Source organism: Miniopterus natalensis, chromosome 1 (assembly GCF_054644295.1).
Source record: "Miniopterus natalensis isolate mMinNat1 chromosome 1, mMinNat1.hap1, whole genome shotgun sequence".
Classification (NCBI taxonomy): domain Eukaryota; kingdom Metazoa; phylum Chordata; class Mammalia; order Chiroptera; family Miniopteridae; genus Miniopterus; species Miniopterus natalensis.
Window position 1 is genome coordinate 40,296,862 of NC_142081.1, and position 23,020 is coordinate 40,319,881.

At 44.8% G+C, this 23,020-nt stretch overlaps 1 protein-coding gene across 2 annotated transcripts in view; it reads right to left on the bottom strand.

Annotated features, from left to right (window-relative positions):
* MAP2K1 (mitogen-activated protein kinase kinase 1) overlaps positions 1-23,020 on the bottom strand; it is a 71,822-nt gene that overhangs the window by 1,593 nt on the left and 47,209 nt on the right. The window contains exons 6-10 of one of the 2 annotated variants that reach the window (XM_087820769.1): positions 9,072-9,196; positions 6,236-6,437; positions 4,922-4,986; positions 668-729; positions 327-372 (exon numbers count right to left, since the gene is read on the bottom strand). In XM_087820769.1, coding sequence (XP_087676895.1) covers positions 327-372; positions 668-729; positions 4,922-4,986; positions 6,236-6,437; positions 9,072-9,196 — 500 coding nt within the window. Of the gene's footprint in view, positions 1-326; positions 373-667; positions 730-4,707; positions 4,757-4,921; positions 4,987-6,235; positions 6,438-9,071; positions 9,197-23,020 lie in introns of those variants that run through there. The other variant, XM_087820776.1, reaches the window with a different exon arrangement.

Sequence of the window (23,020 nt, forward strand, 5' to 3'; positions counted from 1 at the left end):
TCAGATATTTATATTACTACTTCCCAACTCCACCCTCTACCACCACAGGGGAGGCAAGTGGAGAGTAGCTTGAGGAGGGTGCTGAATGTGAGGTGAGCCAGTCAGTATTACTAAAAGACCCTGTCCCTGTGACTCCTGGGGCTGCAGGGCCACCCCAGTTTCTCCTTTAAACTGACAGGAGGACAGAGGAGACTGATATCTGGTGTTCTGCAGCAGGCTCAGCTGGACTGCAGTTGCAGAGCAGGGAATGGGTTCAGGAAGGACTGGATGGATGACAGGAGAACAGATGAATAAACAGTGTAAGAATCTGAAATAAATGGACTTACCATGAGTTGTTTCAAATCTGCTCTCTCTGCAGGGTTTTTTATTAAGCTTAAAGGAAGAAAGATAACAATGAGAGCTTCTGCCTGGAGTGTGCCTAACTCCAGTTACTTATGTTTGCCTGCCTGTCCCCACACCCTACAGGTTCCAAGGGCCTGAGCCTTATTCACCCTCCTGTTCTTAGCCCACAGTAGACTAATAAATGCTGAACTAAGGTCACAAGGCAACATGCCAATCCCTGTAGAGCAGGCAGCAAAAGCAGCAGCTATTTTACCAACTTCAACTGTCAGGTGGGGTGGGGAGCCTAACAAAAACAGTACTCCCAGATACCGAGGAGCCAACTTACCATTTATTCACAAAATCTTGAAATTCCAGACTGAATACTCCACTGGGCAGTTTTGGAGGAGGCTGCAAATACATGTCAACACATAAGAGATGTCTGGCTTCCTGCACTGGCCAGTGTGGCTTAGTTGGTTGAAGCGCTGTCCTGTACACACCGAAAGGTGGTGGGTTCCATTCCCGGTCAGGGCACATACCCAGGTTTCAGGTTCAATCCCCGGTCAGAGTGGATATAGGAGGCAACCGATCAATGTTTGTTTCTCTCTCTTCCTCCCTCCTTCTCTCTCAAATCAATAAAAAGCATATCCTCGGGTGAGGAATGAATGAATGAATGCCTTTTTTTTTAAAAAGGTAGTTTGGCTTCCTGCCCCAGCCATGTCTCCTCCCCAACCCTGCCTCTGGGCAGTGCTGCCCTTATCCAGGCAAGGAAAGGCCAAGGGTCGGAGGCCAATGGCTGGCTCCTGGGTCACTCTGGTGTAACCATCGGTCTCAAATCAGTTAGAACCACTCATTGTCTAGTTACTGAATAAACCGCAGTTCCTCTTGAGCCTCAATTACCCTTCTATGAAATGAGGAGGGCCTCATGACCCTTTCCAGCACACACTCTAAAACAGTAAATCTTGGAGTGTGGCAAGGAAACAACCAGCAATTACTAGTAGCAGCAGCTAGGGGCATATGCAAACCACCAGGCATAGTCCAGCCCAGACAGCACCTGTGAAAGTCATAGAAGGCTAACTAGCTAACTAAATAAAACATATATACCCTTTCTAAGCCCCGAAGGAACAAAGAAAGGTTAATAAAACATTAACTGGCAGAGGGCTGGGTCTGGAAGAATGTTAGTTGCACGGTCATTCCAGGAATGAAGCTATTTGCAGGCATCAGAGGAAGAACACTGGCCACAGCTCATTTCCGAGGGTGTATGGTAGACATCACTCAGGGCTACACAGGACAAGGCCCTGCAGCACCTGTGTACCACACAGCTCAGGAAACGTGACCCACCCATGTGACGTGCTAGGGCTGTGTGCAGCTTCCTTGTAAGCTGCCCCCCAGACCCTGCCCAGGATGCCATTGCTCTGATGGGTCGCCCAAATAAATAGGTGGTTCGAGACTAAAAATTAAATATTGACACTACCAAAAAAGTCCAGCCTAGCCCTCTTCCCTGAATGCCTTGTACAGGGGTGGGGAACGTCCGGCCCCCAGGCTGTATACAGCCGCAAAATCATTTGGTCTGGCCGTGCCAAGGCAACCGCAGGCAGAACTCGAAATTCAATAAATTTAGGAGCTTTTTCCATAGCTAATTTCTAAGTTGATAATTCTGTATGGCCCGTGAACGATGTTATAAATATCCAAATGGACCGTGACAGAAAAAAGGTTCCCCACCCTGGCCTTGTAAGACCAGCAGGTGAATAAGCGTGATCTGAGGTCTAGGAGTAAAACCCAGCTCTTAGGCCCACTCTGCAGATGGTCTCTGCTGCTGAGGGGACTATGAAGGGAGCATTCAAGGGTGAAACCAGTAGCTTGGCCTCCAGAGGCCAGACAGTCCTGAATAGGAGGGGGCTGGGCAAGGGAGGGACTGTGCACCAGCAGAGTGTGAGATGCACGCACCTGTCACCATGCAGCCCAGCCTCCTGGGAGGTTGGGGTGGGGGGCTGGGGGTTGGGGGAGTAGGTGGTAAAGAAGGAATAGCACTAGGTGGGAAGAACCTGATCCCCTTTCATCCTGGAGCCTCACGTTCTTCGCCTGTATGAAGAGGATAACAAAGCCAACTGGACCCACCTGAGCAGTGCGTGGAGGATTAGGAAAATGTGAAAATATGGAAGAAAGCGCACACTAGGAGACTGGCGGCTGCATAACTTCAGGCCATCTTTCCCTTAACGTGGCTCCCACCCAGCACCACTCAGCTTAGGTCCAGCAGTAGAGGACGGCTTTCCTGACCACCACAAATGCAATGCACATGGCCTTTCCTGAGTCCTTAAGCAGCCAAGATCAGATGAACTTCTTTTCTGTGTCCCACAGTGCTGAATTTGAAGCCACTTAGACAGCCAGGAAAGAGAAGTCAATTAACCTCCCTAGCAGACTGTGAGTCAGTGACATTGATTTATTAACTGCTGGGGTGTACCAGGATCTTTCCTGTTGAGTTTGTAATAGATAAGGGGACCTTTTTGAGCCTTTTTGGATCTGGTTTTAGAGAGCAGTAAAAGTATGAAAATTTATCCCACTAGACTCTTCAGGAAGAAAATGGGGTGATGCCCTCTACCATATACCCCAGCCGAATGGGGGCCTTCAACTGCCTCCCAAACATGCCAGAGCTTATCCTTGTCGTCTACTACCCATGCTGCTCCTGAAGCCAGGAGTGCTGGCCCTATATCTGAAATCCTGTCCTGAGCCCCAGCCCAGCTCCTCCAGCCCTGCCCCACCCTCTCTGAGCAACCGTGCTGCTAGTCTATAGCTTCCGTTCCTCCCAAACCCACCCAAGTTTGATGAATGCTTATCAGTCTCTTCGTTCCTTGATCCTTTTCTTTCTTTTTCTTTTTTAAGCACTTTAAAAAATGTATTGATTTTTTTGAGGGAGAGAGAGAGAGAAACATCAATTTGTTGTTTCACTTATTTATGCATTCATTGGCTGACCCTTGTAGGTGCCCTGACTGGGGATCGAACCCACAACCTTGGCGTATCGAGACAACACTCTAATCAAGTGAGCTACCCACCCAGCCAGGGCTATCATTTTTCTCATTTAAACATACTGGTATACATATTTGCAAATAACATGTGTTCCTTGTATTAAAGTCAGCTAACAGCAATAAGCAAAAAGAAACCTTTAATCACCTGTAATTCTACCTGTATTGTATTACTTTCTAGACTTTATATGCACATATATGTATACATACTATTTTTAATTAATTTTTATTTCATTTCATTTTTTATATATATATATTTTTTTAATTGATCTCAGAGAGAGGAAGGGAGAGGGAGAGAGAGATAGAAATCAATGATGAGAGAGTCATTGAACAGCTGCTTCCTGCACGCCCCCTGCTAGGGATCGAGCCCGAAACCCAGGCTTGTGCCCTGGCCCAGAATTGAACCTTGATCTCCTGGATCATAGGTCGATGCTCAACCGCTGAGCCATGCCAGCCAGGCTTTTAGTTGATTTTTAGAGAGAGGAAAGAAGAGAGAGTGATCATAATATACATACTATTTTGTAATCTGTTTTTTTGCATGCAACAATTTATAGTGAATATTCTCCATATTTCTACACTGTCATTTTTTAATGTTCATTGCTTTTTCATTTTATTTTGTTTTAATTCTCACCCGAGGACATGCTTAGAGAAAGGAGAGAGGAGGGGAGGGAGGAAGGAAGGGGGAGAGTGAGAGGGAAAGAGGAAGGGAGAGTGAGAGGAAAAGAGGAAGGCAGAGTGAGAAGGAAAGAGGGAGGGAGAGAGCTATTGATGTGAGAGAGAAACACTGATCAGTTGTCTTCCATACACTCTCCAACGGGGGATCAAACCAGCAACCCAGGTATGTGCCCTGATGGGTAATCGAACCAGCCACCTTTTGGTGCACTGGATGACACTCAACCAACTGAGCCATTCCAGTTCGGCTGTTCATTGCTTTTTTGCTTTTTTTAAAAAAATTTATCGTTATTGTTAAAAGTATTATAAATGTCCCTTTTCCCATTGACCCTCATTCTCCCCACTCCTGTCCCCTCCCCAGGCCTTCACCCCTCTATTGTCTGTGTCCATGGGTTATGCAATATAGCATTTAAATCCTTTGGTTGATCTCCTCCCTCCCCCACTTCATTGCTTTTTAATGGCACAAGACAAAACCTTATATTGCAGTTATAAATGCATTTACCTTGCCTCCCCTACACAATCTAACAGTCTTTAAGACTAGCAACTTTGGATTTTCTATCTTTGGATCCTCACCACATTCCTGACACCCCCCCAGTACTTAGCACATAGGAAGTACACAAGAAATGAAGAAATGAGAATGTAAGTGGGTAACGTGGAGGCTTCTAAATCTGAGAAAAGAAGAGGGACTCAGACTTACCTGAAGATGTTCCCTGGGGAAGGGATTCCTGCAGCCTCTAAACCAGCAACTTGATTCCAAAAGCATGATGCACAAAGCAGAACCCATGAATCTTGGGACCCAAGCAGCCCATACCATGGGAATGACTCGCGGGCTTCCCAATAAAATCAACTGTGAGTTTTTTCTTAAGAGGAGCAAGTAGATTCCATGGTCAAGGAAGCCATGCAGTACTTACCTCGTTGACTATGTAATCCAACAACTCAAAAATTGCCATGGGAGGTCGGCTGTCCATTCCATAAGCTACAGATTTTATAAAAAGAAGAAACAAACAGGAGGTTATTTGCCAATAAGAGGTTAAGTGGTGGGCATGGATACTGGGGACCAGAATAGGGCAGTGGACAAAAAAGAGATGGAACAGCCACAGATCAAACCTGAACACAGAAGGCACCAGCAAAGACCACAGAGTCAGCCAGCCATGGTATGAATCTAGGTTCTGCCACATTCAAGGTTTGTGACCTTAGGCAAATCATTGAGCGTAGTTGTGAGTTTTATAAAGTAGAGATAGATAATAATTATGTCCCCCCTTCCTTATATTGAGAGAGGAGCAAATGAAGTAATACTAAATGACTAAAAAACTTAGTTTTAATTCTCCCTGAACTTGGGTTTTTTCCTTTTATACTCCAGTCATGGGCCAGTCTCAGGGGCCACAGCCACCAGTGCTGCTCCCTTCATACACACCCTCTCCCATGTGGGCCTCATGAGGGTAAAGACCAGGTCTCCCTGGCCAGACAGGATTGTTCTGGCAGGACCTGTAGTAGAAGATGGCTGAGCCAGGATCTTCTGAGTACCAGCTTTACTTCACACTGTTCATGTTCAAAGAGGCAGGCAGTGCTGCACAGTGTTGACCACTGCAGAGTCAGACTTGGCCACTCATAAGTGTATGTGGCTTGGCAAGTCAAGTGCTCTATGCCTCAGTTTCCCCGTATCTAAAATGGAGATTATAATTGTGCTCGCAACTGCTATTAAAATTAGACAATGATAGGCAAACCCATGGAGATATAAAGCAGATTGCTGGGGATGGGGTTAGGGGGAGCTGGAGTGAATGCTAATGGAAATGAGGTTTCTTTTTGCAGTGATGGAAATGTTCTGGCATTACATAACGGCAATAGCTGCACTACATGGAGGATTATACTAAAAACCACGGAACTGAACACTTTTAAATGTGTGTTTTATGTTATATTCATTTTCTCTCAGTTAAAAAGTCTACCTAAAAAGAAAATGTCTGATTTTTAAAAATTAGATAATGCACATAAGTGCAAAGTGCAGTGCTTGGAACATAGTAGGCACTTAAAACAAATGGTAGGAAGTTGTTTATAACAGTAATTTCCTACACCTACCTGGAGACTTCTGCTCTGCTTCCCCTGGCCCCAGCCTGGCATCCTGAGACAGGGAATCAGTCTTGGGAGAGTATAAAAAGAATCAGCCCTCCAGAAATGCCCAACAGTAAGGGACCCCCACAGTCCAAGCTGGGGCACACCAGGACACTCACAGCTAAGAGGCCTCCCAGGGGTCCTTGGCCTGGGTGGTGTCTCAGCCGCATCTCCCTCCACCTGGCACCCAAACATCAGCTCCAGCTCCTTCGCATCTGGAGGAGGGATGGGATACCTCCCAACCGCCATCTCAACCAGAGAGAGCCCCATGCTCCAGATGTCCGACTGCACCGAGTAATGAGTCCCCTGGAGTCTTTCTGGCTGCAGGAGAGACCGAAACAGTTACAATCACCTGTGAGCTAACCTGTGCACATGCAGAAGAGGGATGGACGAGTCCCCATGGATGCTCAAAGGGAGCCTCACGACTTCCTGCCCCTTTGAGACTTGCTTGCACTGCAGGAGAGTGGGCTTCCCCACATGGTTCGGCCCTGGGTCTGCTGATACATTTCATTTTCTTTTGCCCTTTCCTCTCCAGAGTTTACATCCCATTTTAATACCTCCACTAACCTATTGAACTTGGCCTTCTGCCTGTCCCCAAATACTGTGCTTACCAAGTCCTAGCCGGTTCCCATGGCTCTGACCCCTCCTCAATTCTCTGTCTCCCCTGAAACCTGCCCTGAACCAAATCCAACCCAGCTGTGGTTCCAGCTTTGCCCAGCCTAGTCACTGTCTTGCATGTGCGGGGCAGCCTGTCCAGAGCCCAACATGAGAGACTCACATGAAGCTTCTGGAACATGGGTCATGAATGAGATGGTACAGTGAGTAGAAAGAAGTTCTAAGCCTAGCTCTACCACTGACTCACTGCTCTTGGATAATATGGAATGGCAGAATAGGCAAAGGATCAGAAGACCTGGGTTCAAACCCCAACTCTAGGACTTATAAGCTACATGATCCAGAGCCTCCATTTCCTCATCTATAAAATGGGGCTGGTGATGATGGTAACAATAGTAATAACAAAATACCCACTCTACTTACTAGGGTTATTAGAAAGATCAAAACAAATGAAAATACATGTTGCATGTTACAAAATGCTGTACAAATATGAGCTGTTACTCATGGGAAGAAGCAAAGAAGTAAGAATATAGTGCTATATAAAAGCATTATTTGAAATAGCACATGTATTTCAAAACCCTAAAAAATTCCTTATCTGACCATCATACATTTATTATTTTTTAAGAGTTTTTTTAGCTCAGCCAGTGTGGCTCAGTGGTTGAGTGTCGACCCATGAACCAGGAGGTCACAGTTTGATTCCCAGTCAGGGCACATGCTTGGGTTGCAGACCCTATTCCTAGTAGGGGGTGTGCAGGAGGCAGCCAATCAATGATTCTCTCTCATCCTTGATGTTTTTATCTCTCCCCCTCCCTTCCTCTCTCTGAAATCAATAAAAACATTTTAAAAAAATTTTTTTATTGATTTTTGGAGAGAGAAGAAGGGAGAGGGAGAGAGAGATCAATGTGAGAGAACATCGATCAGCTGCCTCCTGCATGCCCTGTATTGGGGATCAAGCCCACAACCTGGGTCTGTGCCCTGTCCAAGAATTGAAACAGCAACCTTTCAGAGCACGGAACAATGCCCAACCAACTGAGCCACACCAGCCAGGGCCATCATACATTTATTTAGACAACAAATTAACTTCTCCTACAGGATTTTCCCCTAACTCCAACACTGGACTATTTTGGAATTGACCACATAACCACAAAAACCCAAACCACTAAACAAACCCCTGGATCAATAAGTCCCAGGGCCTGTTAATTAATTTTGAATTTGAGAGTTGGCAGTGAGTGACCCAGTTTTTAGACATGCAGGGAATAAGCAATGAGGGGATGGCAAGGAGAGAGAGTAGAAGGGAGTTCTGAAGGACCCATGGGTTTCACGTTTCTTAAGACTATGGAATGGAGTGTGGAGATGCGGGTCAGTGCTGGCTGAGTGATGTCAAGTGACTGGAGTTGTAGTGGAGTAGGGGGCAGGCAAGAAGGAATGAAGATGTGAACGTGAACTTCCACACAGGGAGGCCAGGAGCAGCTGACAAATCCTACCTAAGAAACGAGGGCATGCAGTGCAAAGGGAGGGAGACTGGCAGGAAAGAGATCTAGCTTTCAATCCTGGCTCTGCAAGTTTAAGTGAGTAGATCACTTAACCTCCCTCAATCTAGATTTCCTCATCTCTAACATGGGAACAACCACACAGATCAAATGGGATCACTCAAAGGTGTGAAAGTGCTTGAAAGGGAACACATAAAACACTCTACGTGCAAAGATGCCCTGAGTCTCTGTGCCTGGCCCCCTCCAATCCTGGCCTGCACTCATGTCCACCTCCATAGGGACCTCTCACTCACTCTAATGCTCCTTTACTCTGCCCCACTCAGCACTCATCCAGTCAAGCTTCCCCCTTTCTAAATCCTCTTAAGGAGCATGCTAGCCACTTCCTACCCATTTACTCAACCAAACATTCACCCACTCACCAACCATTCCCTGAGCACCCACCCTGTGCCAGGCCCTGAGCCAGGCTCTAGGGACAACAGAAACACCTACAGGCCTATCCCTGCCCCAAAGAGCTCGCTGTATGGAGGAGGGAAGAGAACAAGCTGGTGCTGCCATGGGCGTGGGCACAGCCTCACACAGAGCCCTGGTGGCAGTGGGACCACTGGAGTTGAAAGCAGGAGGGAAGACCTTTGTGACAAAGCTCAGTACCCCAATTATGCTCCAAGGCCTATGAAAGGCTGAGACCATATCCCCATTAGATTGCAATCTCCTCAGGGACCACAATGCTTCACCACCGATCATTTCTTCCTCCCCTCCCCCATCACCAGGCTCTGGCTCCACAGGAATAGGCACCCACTTAGCAAATATCCCTGACTAGACAAGAAGCTCCAGAAATGGAACCTGTTGCTCATACCGACATGTAGGACCTTGTGCCCACGAAGGAGTTGGCCATGGAGTCAATGAGCTGCCCGCTGACCCCAAAGTCACAGAGCTTGATCTCCCCACGGGAGTTCACCAGGATGTTGGAAGGCTTGACATCTGCAGGGAAAAGAAAATTGAAAAGTAGGGAATTGTCCTGGCTTGTGAGGCTCAGTTGATTGAGCATCATCCTGAGCGCAAAGAGGTCACTAGCTCAATTTCCGGTCAGGGCACATGCCCAGGTTGCAGGTTTGTTCCTTGTTGGGGTGCATGCAGGAGGAAACCGATCAATGTTTCTCTCTCACATTGATGTTTTTTTCTTTCTCTCCCCCTCTCCCTTCCTCTCTCTCTAAAATCAATAAAAACTTTTTTTTTTTTTTTAAATAGGGAATTGACACAGCTAGGTTGGGGAGAAGAGTCAGCATTCTACAGACAGACCAGCCCTGACCATGAGTCTTAGGACATACCCCAACCCCCAACACAGAGCTAGCCCTCAGCTTGCAAACACTTGACACCAAGACTCCCTAATTCCCCCTTGTTCAGAGTTTGAGGAAAGACTGTCAGGAGAGGGAATGACAAGCTGCTGCAGAAGCAGAACAGAAAGCCAGTAAATTTCAACTCTGAAAATCCAGATTTGGCCAGATGACCCAAAGAAGGGAGTCAATTACCATGAATAATCAAGACTTCAAAGTCTGTTGCTTCAACTGCCCCTATTGGCAAAACAAAGTATCTACGGTTGGATCATAAGGGTGGAAGAAAAACACAAATAATAAAACCTGTACACTTGCTGAGCCTACAGACCAAACACTAAAGGGGAATGGAATGGGGGTGGGATTTCCTGTTCTTGATGTTGGTTACAAGCACAGAGCATGTGGGTCTTATGAATATGTGTGGCAGCAATTAGGAGCTGACATGACTTTCACTAAAATAATTTACCTAACAGACTACACAGTAGCGTCTACCTGTTAATCAAGGAGAGCTGGAGAACTAGAAAGGCCTGGAAAACTGCTCCTCACTGTGGTCAAGGCAGTGCCCCCAGGACCAGCACCATCCCCCTTCCCTGCACACAGACCTTCCCCGCTTCCCACCCTAGCTGCCATCTCCACTGCTAGTCCACTGGCCCTTCCCTTTGCAGAGAGAGGTAAACTTCCAAATGTTTTCTTCCACCATCTCCTCTGATTCAAACAGCTGACCTATAAAGTGGGCAGACCAAGGCCAAGTATTATTCTCATTTACAGGTGGGAAAACTGAGGCTGGGATTCAGTAAAAGTTCCCAGGCCAGAACTTTGTAGACAGACATCAGCAAACATGAGACCCACTCAAGAACAGGCTACACCCAGGGACAAAGTCATAAACTATGACAGGGAATCTTTGACAGAAGTAATACAGACACTGTATAGAACATCTGAGAATCAGGATAAAAACCAAATCCCCATAATTCCAACCTACCAGAACTGCTATTAACATTTTATTTTTCCCTTTAATACTCTCATATAAATTTATTTATTTTTAAACAGATTCTAACAGCTCTATTTTAGTATCTTTCCAAGAATAAATTGAAAAACTAATCACCCTTTCATAGCCCAGTAAGTCCTTCCCTACCCCACCCCCACCTAGCCCCTCAGCATCTCCAGCTCGGGTGGGGCCATAACCACAGCACCTAGCCAACTCTAGCCCCTCTCCACCTACTATCAGCTCCAAGAAAGGGGAATGCTGGCTGCTGCCTCACCACTGTAACCTGAGTCAGGAAGAGACCTGGCACAGAGCAGGTGCTCCAAAACACTGTGAATCATGGATCTATACTCACAGTGCCCCACAATGCACACAATCCAAGCCATCTGTGCAGTCTTTCTAAGACCCCGCCCTCATAATGTCACAAGATACGAGAACAAAGGATACGAGATCTTTCCAAATCCCTTAGCAACCCTGTGGCTCCTATATATAGACTCAGAATGTAGGCATCAGAAGTGGTCCCAGCATCTGGTTCCCCCTCCTTCATGGTGACGATGAAATGTCTAAGGCCCAAAGGAGTCCAGGGACTTGTCCGAGGTTACACAGCAAAAACTGAGTAAAGCCAGAATCAGAACTCAGACCTTCAATACCTAGACCTGTTTTCTTTCCACCTACCTTGCTGCCACTGAGCACCTAACTACATGCCAGGCACCACGCAGGTACCAGGAAGACAACAGTGAACAAACTGATCAAGTTTCCAGTGTAAAATGAAGCTTAGATTTTAGTGTGAGGAGAGACAGGAACAAACTGACAAACCAATGTGTAACGTCAGGTAGTCTCTCAAATACCATTAAAATAAAAATAACAAAACCTTGAAAAAGCATAGACAGTAGGGGTGGGGTGCTGTTGTGACAGGGCAATGAGGGAAGCCTCGCTGTGGGATGATCCTTGAGCAACAACCTGGATGAGGTGAGGGAGCTGTGTGACTTCCTGGAGAGTTACTTCAAGCACAAGGGTCGAGATTATAAACTTTAGGAGGTCGGGGACTAGCTTTTCTTTTGTTTCTTTTGCAAGCCTAATATTAGGAAAAGCCTAGACTAACACTTTCAACCAAGGAGGTCCTCCTCCCCACAGTACTGTGACCCTTCTCAAACAGAGGACAGACAGATGACTGACCCCTAGAAGTCAGTGTTCGGTATGTGGAAAGTGAGGCTGAGTAATAGGACAGAACTGGAAGAGCTAGGCATGTGACAGTGCTTGCTGGGGCCTGGTGGAGAGCACATAGTTGGCACACCAACATGAGCCTCTCTCTCCCACTCCCACCAAACGCCACACCCTTCATCCCTGTGCCTAGACCAAGAAGCCCTCAGCTCCCTCACCTTCCAAATGCTCCCATGGCCTATTTAGAAATGGCCTATTAGACCTTGTTTTAAAGCAAAAGAGTGGCAGTAGCTAAAGAGACAAGACACCTGCATTCAAATCCTGGCCCTGCCACCTGTTGTACATGTGGCCTTGAGCAGTCACTTTGCTTCTCCAGTCTGTGGTTTGCTTATCAGAAAGGGGCAATCGTGGCTCTTGCCGCCTCACCAGATGGAGACCAGGGTCAATCTAATGAAATGCAGGCATAGAAAATGCTACAGGAACACAAAGAATGATTCTTTCACAGGTTGTCCTCCAAGACAGGACAGCACCAGCCCCCTTTCCTCCCCCAGGGCCTGGGACTCCTTCCTCTGATGGCTTAGACACTTCTCTCCAGGCTGTAGCTGCTGCTCAGGAGTGACTGCACTGCCTTTGTAGCTGTCCTTGTATCTAATTTCTATTCACATGGCAAGCAAGCCTTCTTTTTTTCAAACTTATGTAACACATTTTCCTCCATCCCTGGCTGTCAGCAACAGCTTCCCCCGCCCCGCCCCAGGGAACAGCACTGCTTGGGAGGCTGCAAAGATCCATGATGGGGGTAGGGTCAGAAAGGAGCAGAGGGAAACCCTGAGGGGCATTTCCCTGCTTGGACCACATCCATCCTGGGAGCCAGAGGCACTGCACATGGCCCCTCCTGGTGACCCAGGAAGCCTGACAAGAAGTTGCTTGGAGACCTGGGCACACTAAATCCCTCAACTCCAGAGCATGTGGCTGGAGCAGCCAGGCTGGAGCAAGCTCCTCTTTGGCAGCCCCAGCCAAGTCGAGCTCTTCTCTGAGGGCACAAAAGAGGTACATGTCAGACAACACCACAGAGAGTGTTCCTTCTAACTATCAGCATCCACATTTGCTTTCTACAATCGCCACACCTCCCTCCTCTATTCCTGCTCTCCAAATCTTCCCCCTCCAGAGGGACAGCCCCTGCACAGAGCCTGCAGTGTCTCCTATCTGCTTTTAGAGTACAGTCCAAGGCCCTTGGCCTGCCTTTCTAAGCCTTCCATTGTCCCTCCTTATCTCTCCGTGTCTCCATGTTCATCTCTTCCCGGCTCAGGCTTGCCTGCCTCTCTGACTGTGCTGTCTTGTACTGGTACCTATGTCTGAAGCATCCTCCGTTACCAACTACGCTACTCACCTCTACTTCTAGGTGCCTAGTTCTTCTGTGTCCTCTTCCCAACGTGGAATACTGCCCTGCTTCTGGAGCCCAGGGTTTAATTGGTTTCCTCCCATATCTTTCCTAGCAGCAACCTTAAACACTGTTCAAATCATAGGCCTGGTCTCTCCCTACTTCCTGAGGCCTTCTCCAGGCCTTGGGTTCTCTATCTGACCCTTCAATATCAAGAGGGAAAGGCTAGGAGGAGCCCCAGCACCTGGTGGCTGGGCTGCAGTCTGGAGGAAGCATCCACCACTGTGCCAGGCTCCCAGGCTTACAAGCCTCCCTAGGAAACCCACAAGACGCTGAGGTTTGATAGTGCCATCCTGCTCAGCCTCTGCAACAATGAGGATGGGGAAACACCCCTTCTCAAAAATGAACAAGGAAGTTTTAGGAAAAGCTAAGTGACAAAAATATGTTCTTCTCTGATATTTTCTGCCCCAGAAATAACCAAAGTCCCCTGTTTCCCCCCCAAGAACACATTATTTTATCTTAATTTCTAAGCATTTTCTACTACTCTACAACAAGGAGTTTGAATTAAATAAGCAGGTCATCTGTTTGTTCTATAAACATTTATAGAATGCCTGCACTGAGCTATGAGTAAAAAGGACACAGTCCCTGTCCCTGTCTCAAGGCCACTGCCACTAGAGACAGAATCAAACAAATAACAAGAACACGTGTGCACGTGTGTGGCAATAAGAGCGAAGAGAGAAATGGTCAGGGCACTGTGGACTCAGCTAGACTAAATTCTTCTAAGCAGCCAGGACCGAGGCCAGCCTGACTGGGTGGCGAGGCCCCATGAGGCAGACAAAGCAGGCAGAGGGTACTATGTTTTGAGTAACCTCATTATGTTTGGTTTAGGCTAATACTACAAGATGAGTTACCTACTGTAGGGGAGGGGGAAGAGGAAAGTGGAAGAAGGTAGAACATGGAGGAATGGAAGGGCAGAGGAGCAGGGGAGGCAACGGGGAACAGAAGAGATGGAGGGAAGAAATGGGGGCCCCGGAGAAGCAAGCTGAGGACACTTGACACCAGACTCTGGCTCATCTGTGACAGCGGCTGAATCCAAAAGTAAGATAATCTTGGATAAGTGAGAGTTAAAGGTTAAAGAAAAAAAGGCAGACGAAATTTTAAAATGGTGACTCTAGGCTTCAAATGACCTCTTCTTAGCAACCCTGGCAGACCCTTAATAACCCTTCTCTGAAGATGAAAAGGCAGGAGGGAAGGCAGCTGACCCTGATGAGTCAAACAGCAGTCTCCACAGAGCCACCTCCAGTTACCCATAGCCTCGAGAGCTAATTAAGCAGCAAAGTTAATTAAAATTCAGAGAAAATCCCAACCTCTTCAATTAGCCGTGACCTGTAACCTCTTTTTCCCATCCCACCTTCCCCAAGAGTATTAAAAAGAGGCTCCAGCTTTCTCCCCTTGCTGCCTTCCCCCAGGCTAAGCAAAATTAATGCAGATGTAAGACTGGGGTGGGAGGATGGGAAGCCAGGAAGCCCAGCAGACCTAGGAAGATGCCACAATAGTTCTGGGTCTATGGCACCTACTATGCCAGGCCTTTTAAATATATTGTCTTCTTTAATTCTCACAACAATGCTGGGAAGTAAGCATTAAGAACCCTTGTGCGGAGATGAGAAACACTGAGGTCCAGAGTCCAGGAGTTACCTGTCAAAATTACAAAGCGAGCTAATGGCAGAGACTACAGTAGAACTCATAGACTCTTGATTGATTATCCAGAGCCTAGATAATCTGGGTACACAACAGATCAAATGGTAAACCATAGTGAGTTATACTCCGAAGTTTCAGAAGTCATTATTAAGTTGTGGGTGAAGGTGGTCAAAAGGTACAAACTTCGTTATAAGTTAAGTAAGTCCTGGGGATATAACACACAGTACAATGACTATAGTTAACAAATACTGTATTGTATATTTGAAAGTTGCTAAGAGAATTCATCTTAAAAGTTCTCATCACAAGAAAAAAACCTGTAACTATGTATGGTGATGGATGTTAACTAAACTTATTGTGGTAATCATTTCACAATATATACATATATCAAATCATTATATTGTACACTTAAAACTAATACAATGTTATGTCAACTGTATCTCAATTTTTTACAAGTTTTGGTTGGAGAAGGGTCACTCATGAAACAAGCTTTATCTGGGAATAGGGTGTGACTTGGGGTAGGTTGAAATCCTTGAAATCTGGTTGTAGAAGAAAATAATTCTCTACTCAGGCTTAGTGAATGTGTGCTTCCTTCTGAGCTCCAGCTCTTTATGCTCCTTGACAAGTCTAACTGCAAGAAACAGAAGGAACTAGAGGTTGTTTCCCACCACCTTCTCATTAACAATTGAGTTCAACAGGGAGCCTTCCAAGCACACATGCCAGGTCCTAACAAGTAGCTCTCTCTCTCTCCACTTTCAATATTTTTGCAAACAAGTCTAGTAACTGCATTAAAATTTTTTTCTTCCCTCCCAAGATTCAATAATTTTGAAATGCTTTCACTCTCTACCTCTGTGCACCCCTCTCTGTAAATTCACTACTCATTTCCGAGAGGATGTTACAAGAGTCAGGATCTGGTTTTCATTAGCACACACCACTCTAAGAAATGGTCTAAATTTTTAAAATAGGATATAACAAAAGCCAGAGCAAAACATACAGGGGTTACACTAGAGAGAGAGTCAGAGAGACAGAGAGAAAGAGGAAAAGGAAAGAGGGACAGTAAAGGAAAATGCTTATCGGTCCTTGATTCCCTGATCTCATTTCTTTTTTTCTTTTTTTAAAATATATCTTTATTGATTTCAGAGAGAGGAAAGGAGAGGGAAAGAGAGAGATAGAAGCATCAATGATGAGAAAGTCATTGATTGAGCCCACAACCCGGGCATGTGCCCTGACCGGGAATTGAATCCCGATCGCCTGGATCCTAGGTCGACGCTCAACCACTGAGCCATGCCCAGCCGGGCCCCTGATCTCATTTCTAATAACCCCTGATATTTGGCAAAGCAGCCCCATTTTACAGATATGGAAATTAAGGCTCAAGTGAAGTTCCTTGTCAAAGATCATAAAATAACCTTTCCACTAAAATAATGTGCCTTAAAGTAGTGTATTTCCCCTCCAGACTATCTAAGCTACTTCAGAAGACACACAGACACCTAATCTATCACAAAATCTATCACAAAGCCATTCAACCCCAGTGGGCAGGAATACAGTGTTGGCTAACTTGGATACTCATCATCTGCTATTCAAGAAAGGAAAATTAGCTAAAGACCTGTTTTGACCTGCTGAAGGATTACCTATTTGGCTCAGCAGGAGGAGAGGGAAAATAAAAGCAATGGAAAAGAAAAGGTAGAGACAGGCTGGACAACTGTTCATTTTTAAATGGAGTGGGAGAAAATTCCTAGTAACATCACTGTATTTATGGCAACCCAAGCTCCACCAAAATAAGGCATACCATTTGTGTCTAGGTCACAGCTCAGCATGATTCGTAAAAGAAGTCTGGAAAGGAGTCAAGAGGCTACTCACCAGTTGTTCATAGCTCAGATTGGGATAAGCCCCTAAAGAAAAGCACTAGAAGAGTATGTTTTCCAATTTAAGGACAAATGTGTAGTGTACTGAGAAAATCCTTTCCCCACCACACACACTCCTTTGGAAGAAGTGCTCCTTCCTCAATCTAGCCAATGCTTCAGGTGGAAACTGACCACCTCCTCCATGATGCTCCCCTAAAAGGACCTGAGGAAGCACTCTGCCTCCTCCAACTTCCCATCTGCCTTGCTTGAGGAGCTAAAGACAAACTCATCTGGAGCTGTAATCATAGCTGTGTGTATAACAGATGAGATAATTCTAGAGTGAACGTGACTCTCATTTCTAACCAAGAGACCAGCTTACTAGATGCCAACTACTAATTAGCCACTGTTTCTGTCCATCTGTAAGGTGGGGAAGTCTAGACAGAGTCCAAAGGAATTGGTCTCCCTGTAGATGTACTGCTGCCTTGAGGCTGTCACCACGTGGCTGGGGGATGAGACAGGTGGGAAAGGAAAAAGAGGTGCAGCCAGGACCACCTCCTGGACACCATAGACCAACTTATGGATCAAGACACAGACAGAATCTACACACACACACAGGGACTGTACTCAGGAGAGAACCCTGTGTGCAGCCTCAGAGGCAACCCTGAGTGTCTGTGCAGGGAAGCCTAGCAACATACCAGGAAAAGCCTGGCAGGCAGGAAAGTGCCTTGCAAAGGTTGCAGAAACTCATTACATGTGAGACTGATACCAACAGCCTGTAAAACAATAACAAAACAATGCCCTAGCCGGTATGCTCCGTGGTTAGAGTGTCAGCCTGCAGACTGAAGGGCTGCAGGTTCGATTCTGGTCAAGGGCATGTACCTCGGTTGCAGGATCGATCCCTGGCCCCGGTCAGGGTGCATACAGGTGGCAACCAATGGATGTGTCTCTCTCACATCCATGTTTCCCTCCCTTGCACTCTCTCTAAAAAAAAAAAAATCAATGGAAAAAATATCCTCAGTTGAGGATTAACAAAAAATAAATAAAAATAACAAAATAAAAAATCTCAGGCCACTGAGTATCTTGCTACCAGTGCTTATAGCAAGTCTGACTGAAGTGGGAGGGTGGACTTCAGAGGCTGAAATCCTGTCTGCAGCTGAGGACCCAGTTCCTCTGGAGGCTGCTGCTGGAATACCCATGAGGTACTTTAGAGACGCCCATCTGTCCCCAGAAACTTATAGGGTCCAAAAAACATACAGCAAGTCTCCAAAGAAACTTTAAATTTCATTCTGACCCAAGAGACCCCTGTTTTTATAAAAAACTTTATCCTGAGCAATAAGGAACTCTTTTGGAGCAGGCTTCAAGCAGGATGGCCCCAAGGTACAAACTACTCTAGCTCTGAAGAACCATCTAGCTTGCTCCAATTACAAAAATCTAGGCTAGCTTTCTAATTATACGGTAGGCTTGGGCTGCTAATTCAATACTGGACATAAAGATCAGGCAGGTTACACTGTTTCATCTGATAGAAGGGAAAGAAAAACAAGTTGAGGCATAATTGAACACTGTTGTTGGCCATTTATTGATCATCAGCAAGCAACTCCAAGGCAGAAATAGCTTATGGACAAAGCTGTATGAACTCTGTGCTGATATAAATCATGTAATGCTTCTTCAGGGTCTTGATCAAAATAAAACCTTGGTAATTAGAGTGGGCTAAGAAGAGTGGCAGGCTAACAATGCAAATCACTGTTTTAAATGGCAGGAAACAGCTGTATCCTAGTACCCCCTCCCAACACACATAGTTTAACTCAGAATCTAACCACCTGGGGGTCGGCTCTGGATGAAGTGAACCTACTACCTCCTGTCACAGTAAAAGGAAAGACTACACAGAAACTTTTGTAGCTAATTCTTTTCAGAGCTCCAGGGTCAGGGGAAAAAACGCTTTCCTACCTATGTCATCCATCATGTTTTCATCAAAAACTAAAGCTGATAAACTTAAAGCTGAGTTTTGTGATTAAATTCTAAAGTTTCCTTAGGGGATTCTTCTTCCCCTTAACTCAGTGGTCTGGAAGCTTTTTATGTAAATGACTAGAGAGCAAATATTTTAGGCTTTGAGGGCCGCACAGTCTCTTTCACAAATTTTCTCATTATAGCACAAAAGCAGCCATAGGCAACACTTTTACAAATAAACATGCCTGTGTTCCAATAAAACTTAATTTATGAACACCAAAATGTGAATTTCACACAATTTATCACATGTCACAAAATTCTGAAAAACACTTCCTAGCTTGCAGGCCATACAAAAATGTGCAGTGGGCTACATTTGACCTGCAGGAAGCCAGTTTGCCCACCCCTGCCTTAAAGGCTCAATTATTGTTTTGATTTGTTAGCAGTTTTTTGTCTTTCTAACCCAATGCTTAATAGTACTTATAGTGGAAAACTTTTTTTCTAATTTCCTTGCTTTCAGCATCCATCCTTCCTCCCCATCTTCTGGCAGTCCTCTTTTTCATTTGGGATATGCCCCTCCCTCAACAGCAAGTGTTTCTGTTAGGATGTCAATTGGGCCCCATCTATCTGGCCACTGAGGTGGGTTTATAACCTAGGATGGCCAGCCAAGCTACTCTAGTCCCCTAGACACAATGACTGGTCCATGAATGGGTGGGCACTTCAGTCAGAACCAATCAGTGGTCAAGCACTGATCTGGATGCTGGGGACAGTAGTGGAGCTCTTTCTCTAAGTTCCCCTCAAGCATAAAGACATTTGAATGGTAGGAAAGCTAGCATGTGCACACCCAAGATGGTATACCTCACTAGGATCAAGGCACACTCACCTAGTTGAAAAACGATACAACACTACACCTAAATGGTACCTGAAAACAGTTGTCTTCCCTCCTAAATACCACTATTTACTTCCTCTCACTTACAAAATAATTCATAAGTACAGATGTGCCTAGTTTGTATCACTGACATATTCCTAAAAAGAAATGTCTGAATCACATTGTGATTTGTTTGACTTTGTGAAGATTCTATGAAAACTTGTATTTGAAAGATCCTGTGGTGAATGTTTCAAAAAAGCAAAGAATTAGCCCTGGAGCAACCTGTGTTATAAGTTATTTTAGTTCTACTTAGAGCAGAGTACACTGAGAAATCACTTTCAAACAGCAGGAGTCTGAAGAGCTGAGCAGCCAGGCCAGCAGGCGCACATGCTGCTCATTGGGGCAGAAGCCCTTCTAGTGACTTCTCCTTTTTGGCTGGGCAAGTAGTGAACTCTCCACCAAAGACATCTATCCCCAGACCTATCTGGCTCACAAAGCAGCTCTTAATGTCAAAGAGCAATAACTGGTAAAGCCAGAAAAGAAATTCCTATGAAAGTGGGGGCGGCATCAGGCTGAAGGGAAAGCAAACTGGTTATTCCAGGAATGAGCTGAAACCTTCCTCTCTCTGGAATGGAAATAAAGCTAGAGCTTTTTGTCAAAACCACAGAGAAGGCACAGGGTAGAAAAACACACACAACTAGATTAATGAGTGTGTTAAGAGCAGAACACATGGGTTCTTGGACAAGTTTCACTGTTGATTCTTGTGTGTTCCAACAAAACTCAATCACACAAACACCCATAACAACTCTCTAAAAGAAGCTATTTTCTACAATTAAGTTAGGGACTAGGGATACAAATATGAATCAGACATATTTCCTGATTTAAAGAAACTCAAAGACTAGTGAGAAAGACCTATAAACTCTGTGAGCTTTGGTTTCCATAAGTGTAAAATGGGAAAAATATACCTGTTTCACAAAGTTGTTGTGAACAACAAATGAGATAAGTAGCATGGAGCATATAATATGGCACTTGGTACATAACAGGTCCTCAATAAATAATGATCATTATTTATTACAACAAGAAAGAAATGGAAACTGCCAAAGGAATACAGAGGCAGCGTATTCTGGGACGGGGATGGTTCAGGGGAAAGCTTCTTAGAAGACGAGATGTCTGAACTAAGTGATAATATTACTATTAGCTAAAATGTATTAAAGACTTATGAGGAAGACTAATTCTCACAACTATATGAAATAAGTATGTAATCTGCAATTATTGCTCTTTGGCATGAATTATCCTCATTTTACAGATGAATAAATAACAATGAGTTTATACGCCCTTTTATAAAAATTTATGAGTCAGGATTTGAACTTTAACTGGCTGATTCCCCAATCTCAGTGCTGTATTTAAAGTATGAGCAGCCCTGGCTGCTGCAGCTCTGTTGGTTGGGCATAATCCCATGCACCGAAAGGTTGCTGGTTCAATACCAGGTCATGGCACATGCCCAGGCTGCGGGCTCCATCCCCAGTAAGGGGTGTGCAAGAGGCAGCTGATCGATGTTTTGCTCTCACATTGATGTTTCTCTCTCGCTCTCACTCTCTCTCTCTAAAAATCACATATTTTATTTTAAATATATCTTTAATGATTTCAGAGAGAGGAAGGGAGAGGGAATGAGAGAGATAGAAACATCAATGATGGGACAGTCATTGATTGGCTGCCTCCTGCATGCCCCCGACTGGGGATCGAGCCCGCAACCCGGGCATGTGCCCTGATCAGGAAACAAACCATGATCTCCTGAATCCTAGGCCGACACTCAGCCTCTGAGCCATTACCAGCCAGGCTAAAAATCAATTTTTAAAAAAATCTTTAAAAAAAAAAGTATAAACAGACTAAATCCTGCAAAGGTATGAGTATGAGGGAGTAGGGTGGGGATGTGGAGTACTCCCTGGAAAGGCAGTAGTAGGAGCAAAGGTGAGGCACACACAAAGGTACAGCTCATAAAAGGAATTTCATCTCACTGGGTCTCGGTTTCCTCACAAATTACATAAAGGAATAAGGAAGGCAATTGGCATCTGTTAGGCCCTTCTATATGCAAAACACGTTTCCAGTTGCTTCCTTTTGTAATATTAATCCTCACAGCAACCTAGGAGTGGACGTGAGGATTCCATTTTACAGACTATGTAATGGCTTTACTTCACCAAATCCCTCTAACACTGACCTCATGGGTCCCTCTCAGTGAGACTACATATGTCAGTTGCTGCCCTAGAACACAGGTCCATGCTCAAGAAATGTTCAGTTCTCCTCTCCTTTCAGCTACTCCTATTTCCTAGAATACACTAAAATATTCTAACATGGAACTCACATCTTAATCACAGATTAAGGGCCAAAAACTGCTGGAAAACTGCTTTCCCCTGAAGCCATAACACCTCCTCCTGATCCTTTGTTAACGGTGAGCAGAAGGGGACAAAGTGTTGGCGTCCGGTCAGAGAGCAGGCAGCTTTCTATGTCTCTGCACTTTAAGTGTGTAATTTAATGCATTTTGAAAAAATGTAGATATCTGTGAACCCATCACCAAAATCAACATTTACTATTTTGATTACTCCAGAAAGTTCCCTCATGTCCCTGTAAGTTAATACCCAAACTACAGCCCCTACCCCACAGACCCTCAGGCGATCACTGATTTACTTTAGGCTACTGTGGATTAATCGTCTGTTCCAGAATTTCATGTAATCAGATTCATACAATATGTACTTTTTTGTGTGAGGCCTCTTTCACTTAGCATGTTATTGAGACTCATCCACGTTGTGTTTATCAACAGTGTTCACTTTTATTGTTGAGTTGCTTTCTGTTGTTTGAATATATCAAAATTTGCTTACCCACTCACGTGGTGCCAAACATTTTGTTTCTAGTTCAGGGCTATTAGGAATAAAGACGCTATGAACATCTGTGCACAAACCTTTGTGTGAACAAATGTCTCCATTTCTTTAGGTCAATACTGAAAAGCGGGGTGGAAATGTATGGTTTAATTTTTAAAGAAACTACCAAACTGTTTTCGAAAGTGGTTGTCCTTTTCTCTGGCTACTTTTAAGAATCTCTTTTTATCACTGGTTTTCAGCAACTTTTTTTTTTTTTTTTTTGCTTTTTGTTTTTTAATAGCTTTATTGGTATATAATTTTTATACAATAAATCCACATACTTAAAGTGTTTCATTTGATGAAAATATATGACCATCACCACAATCAAGATTATAAACGTATCACCCCAAAAAGTTTCTTCATGCTCCTTTGTAATTCTTCCCTCCTTCCCCTTTCCCTCATTCCCTATGCAACTGATTTGCATTGTCACTACAGATTAGTTTGCAATTTCTAGAATTATACAAATGGAATCACATAGTATGTGCTTTCTGTCTCTTTCACTCAGCATCATTCTTTTAAGATTCATCCATGTTGTTTCATGCATCAATGATTTATTCTTTTTTATTGCTAAGTAGTATCCTGTTTATGGATATAACACAATTCGTTTATCCATTCAACTGTTGATGGACATTTGGGTTGTTTCTAGTTTTTGACTATTACAAATAAAATTACTATGAACATTCATGTATAAGTACC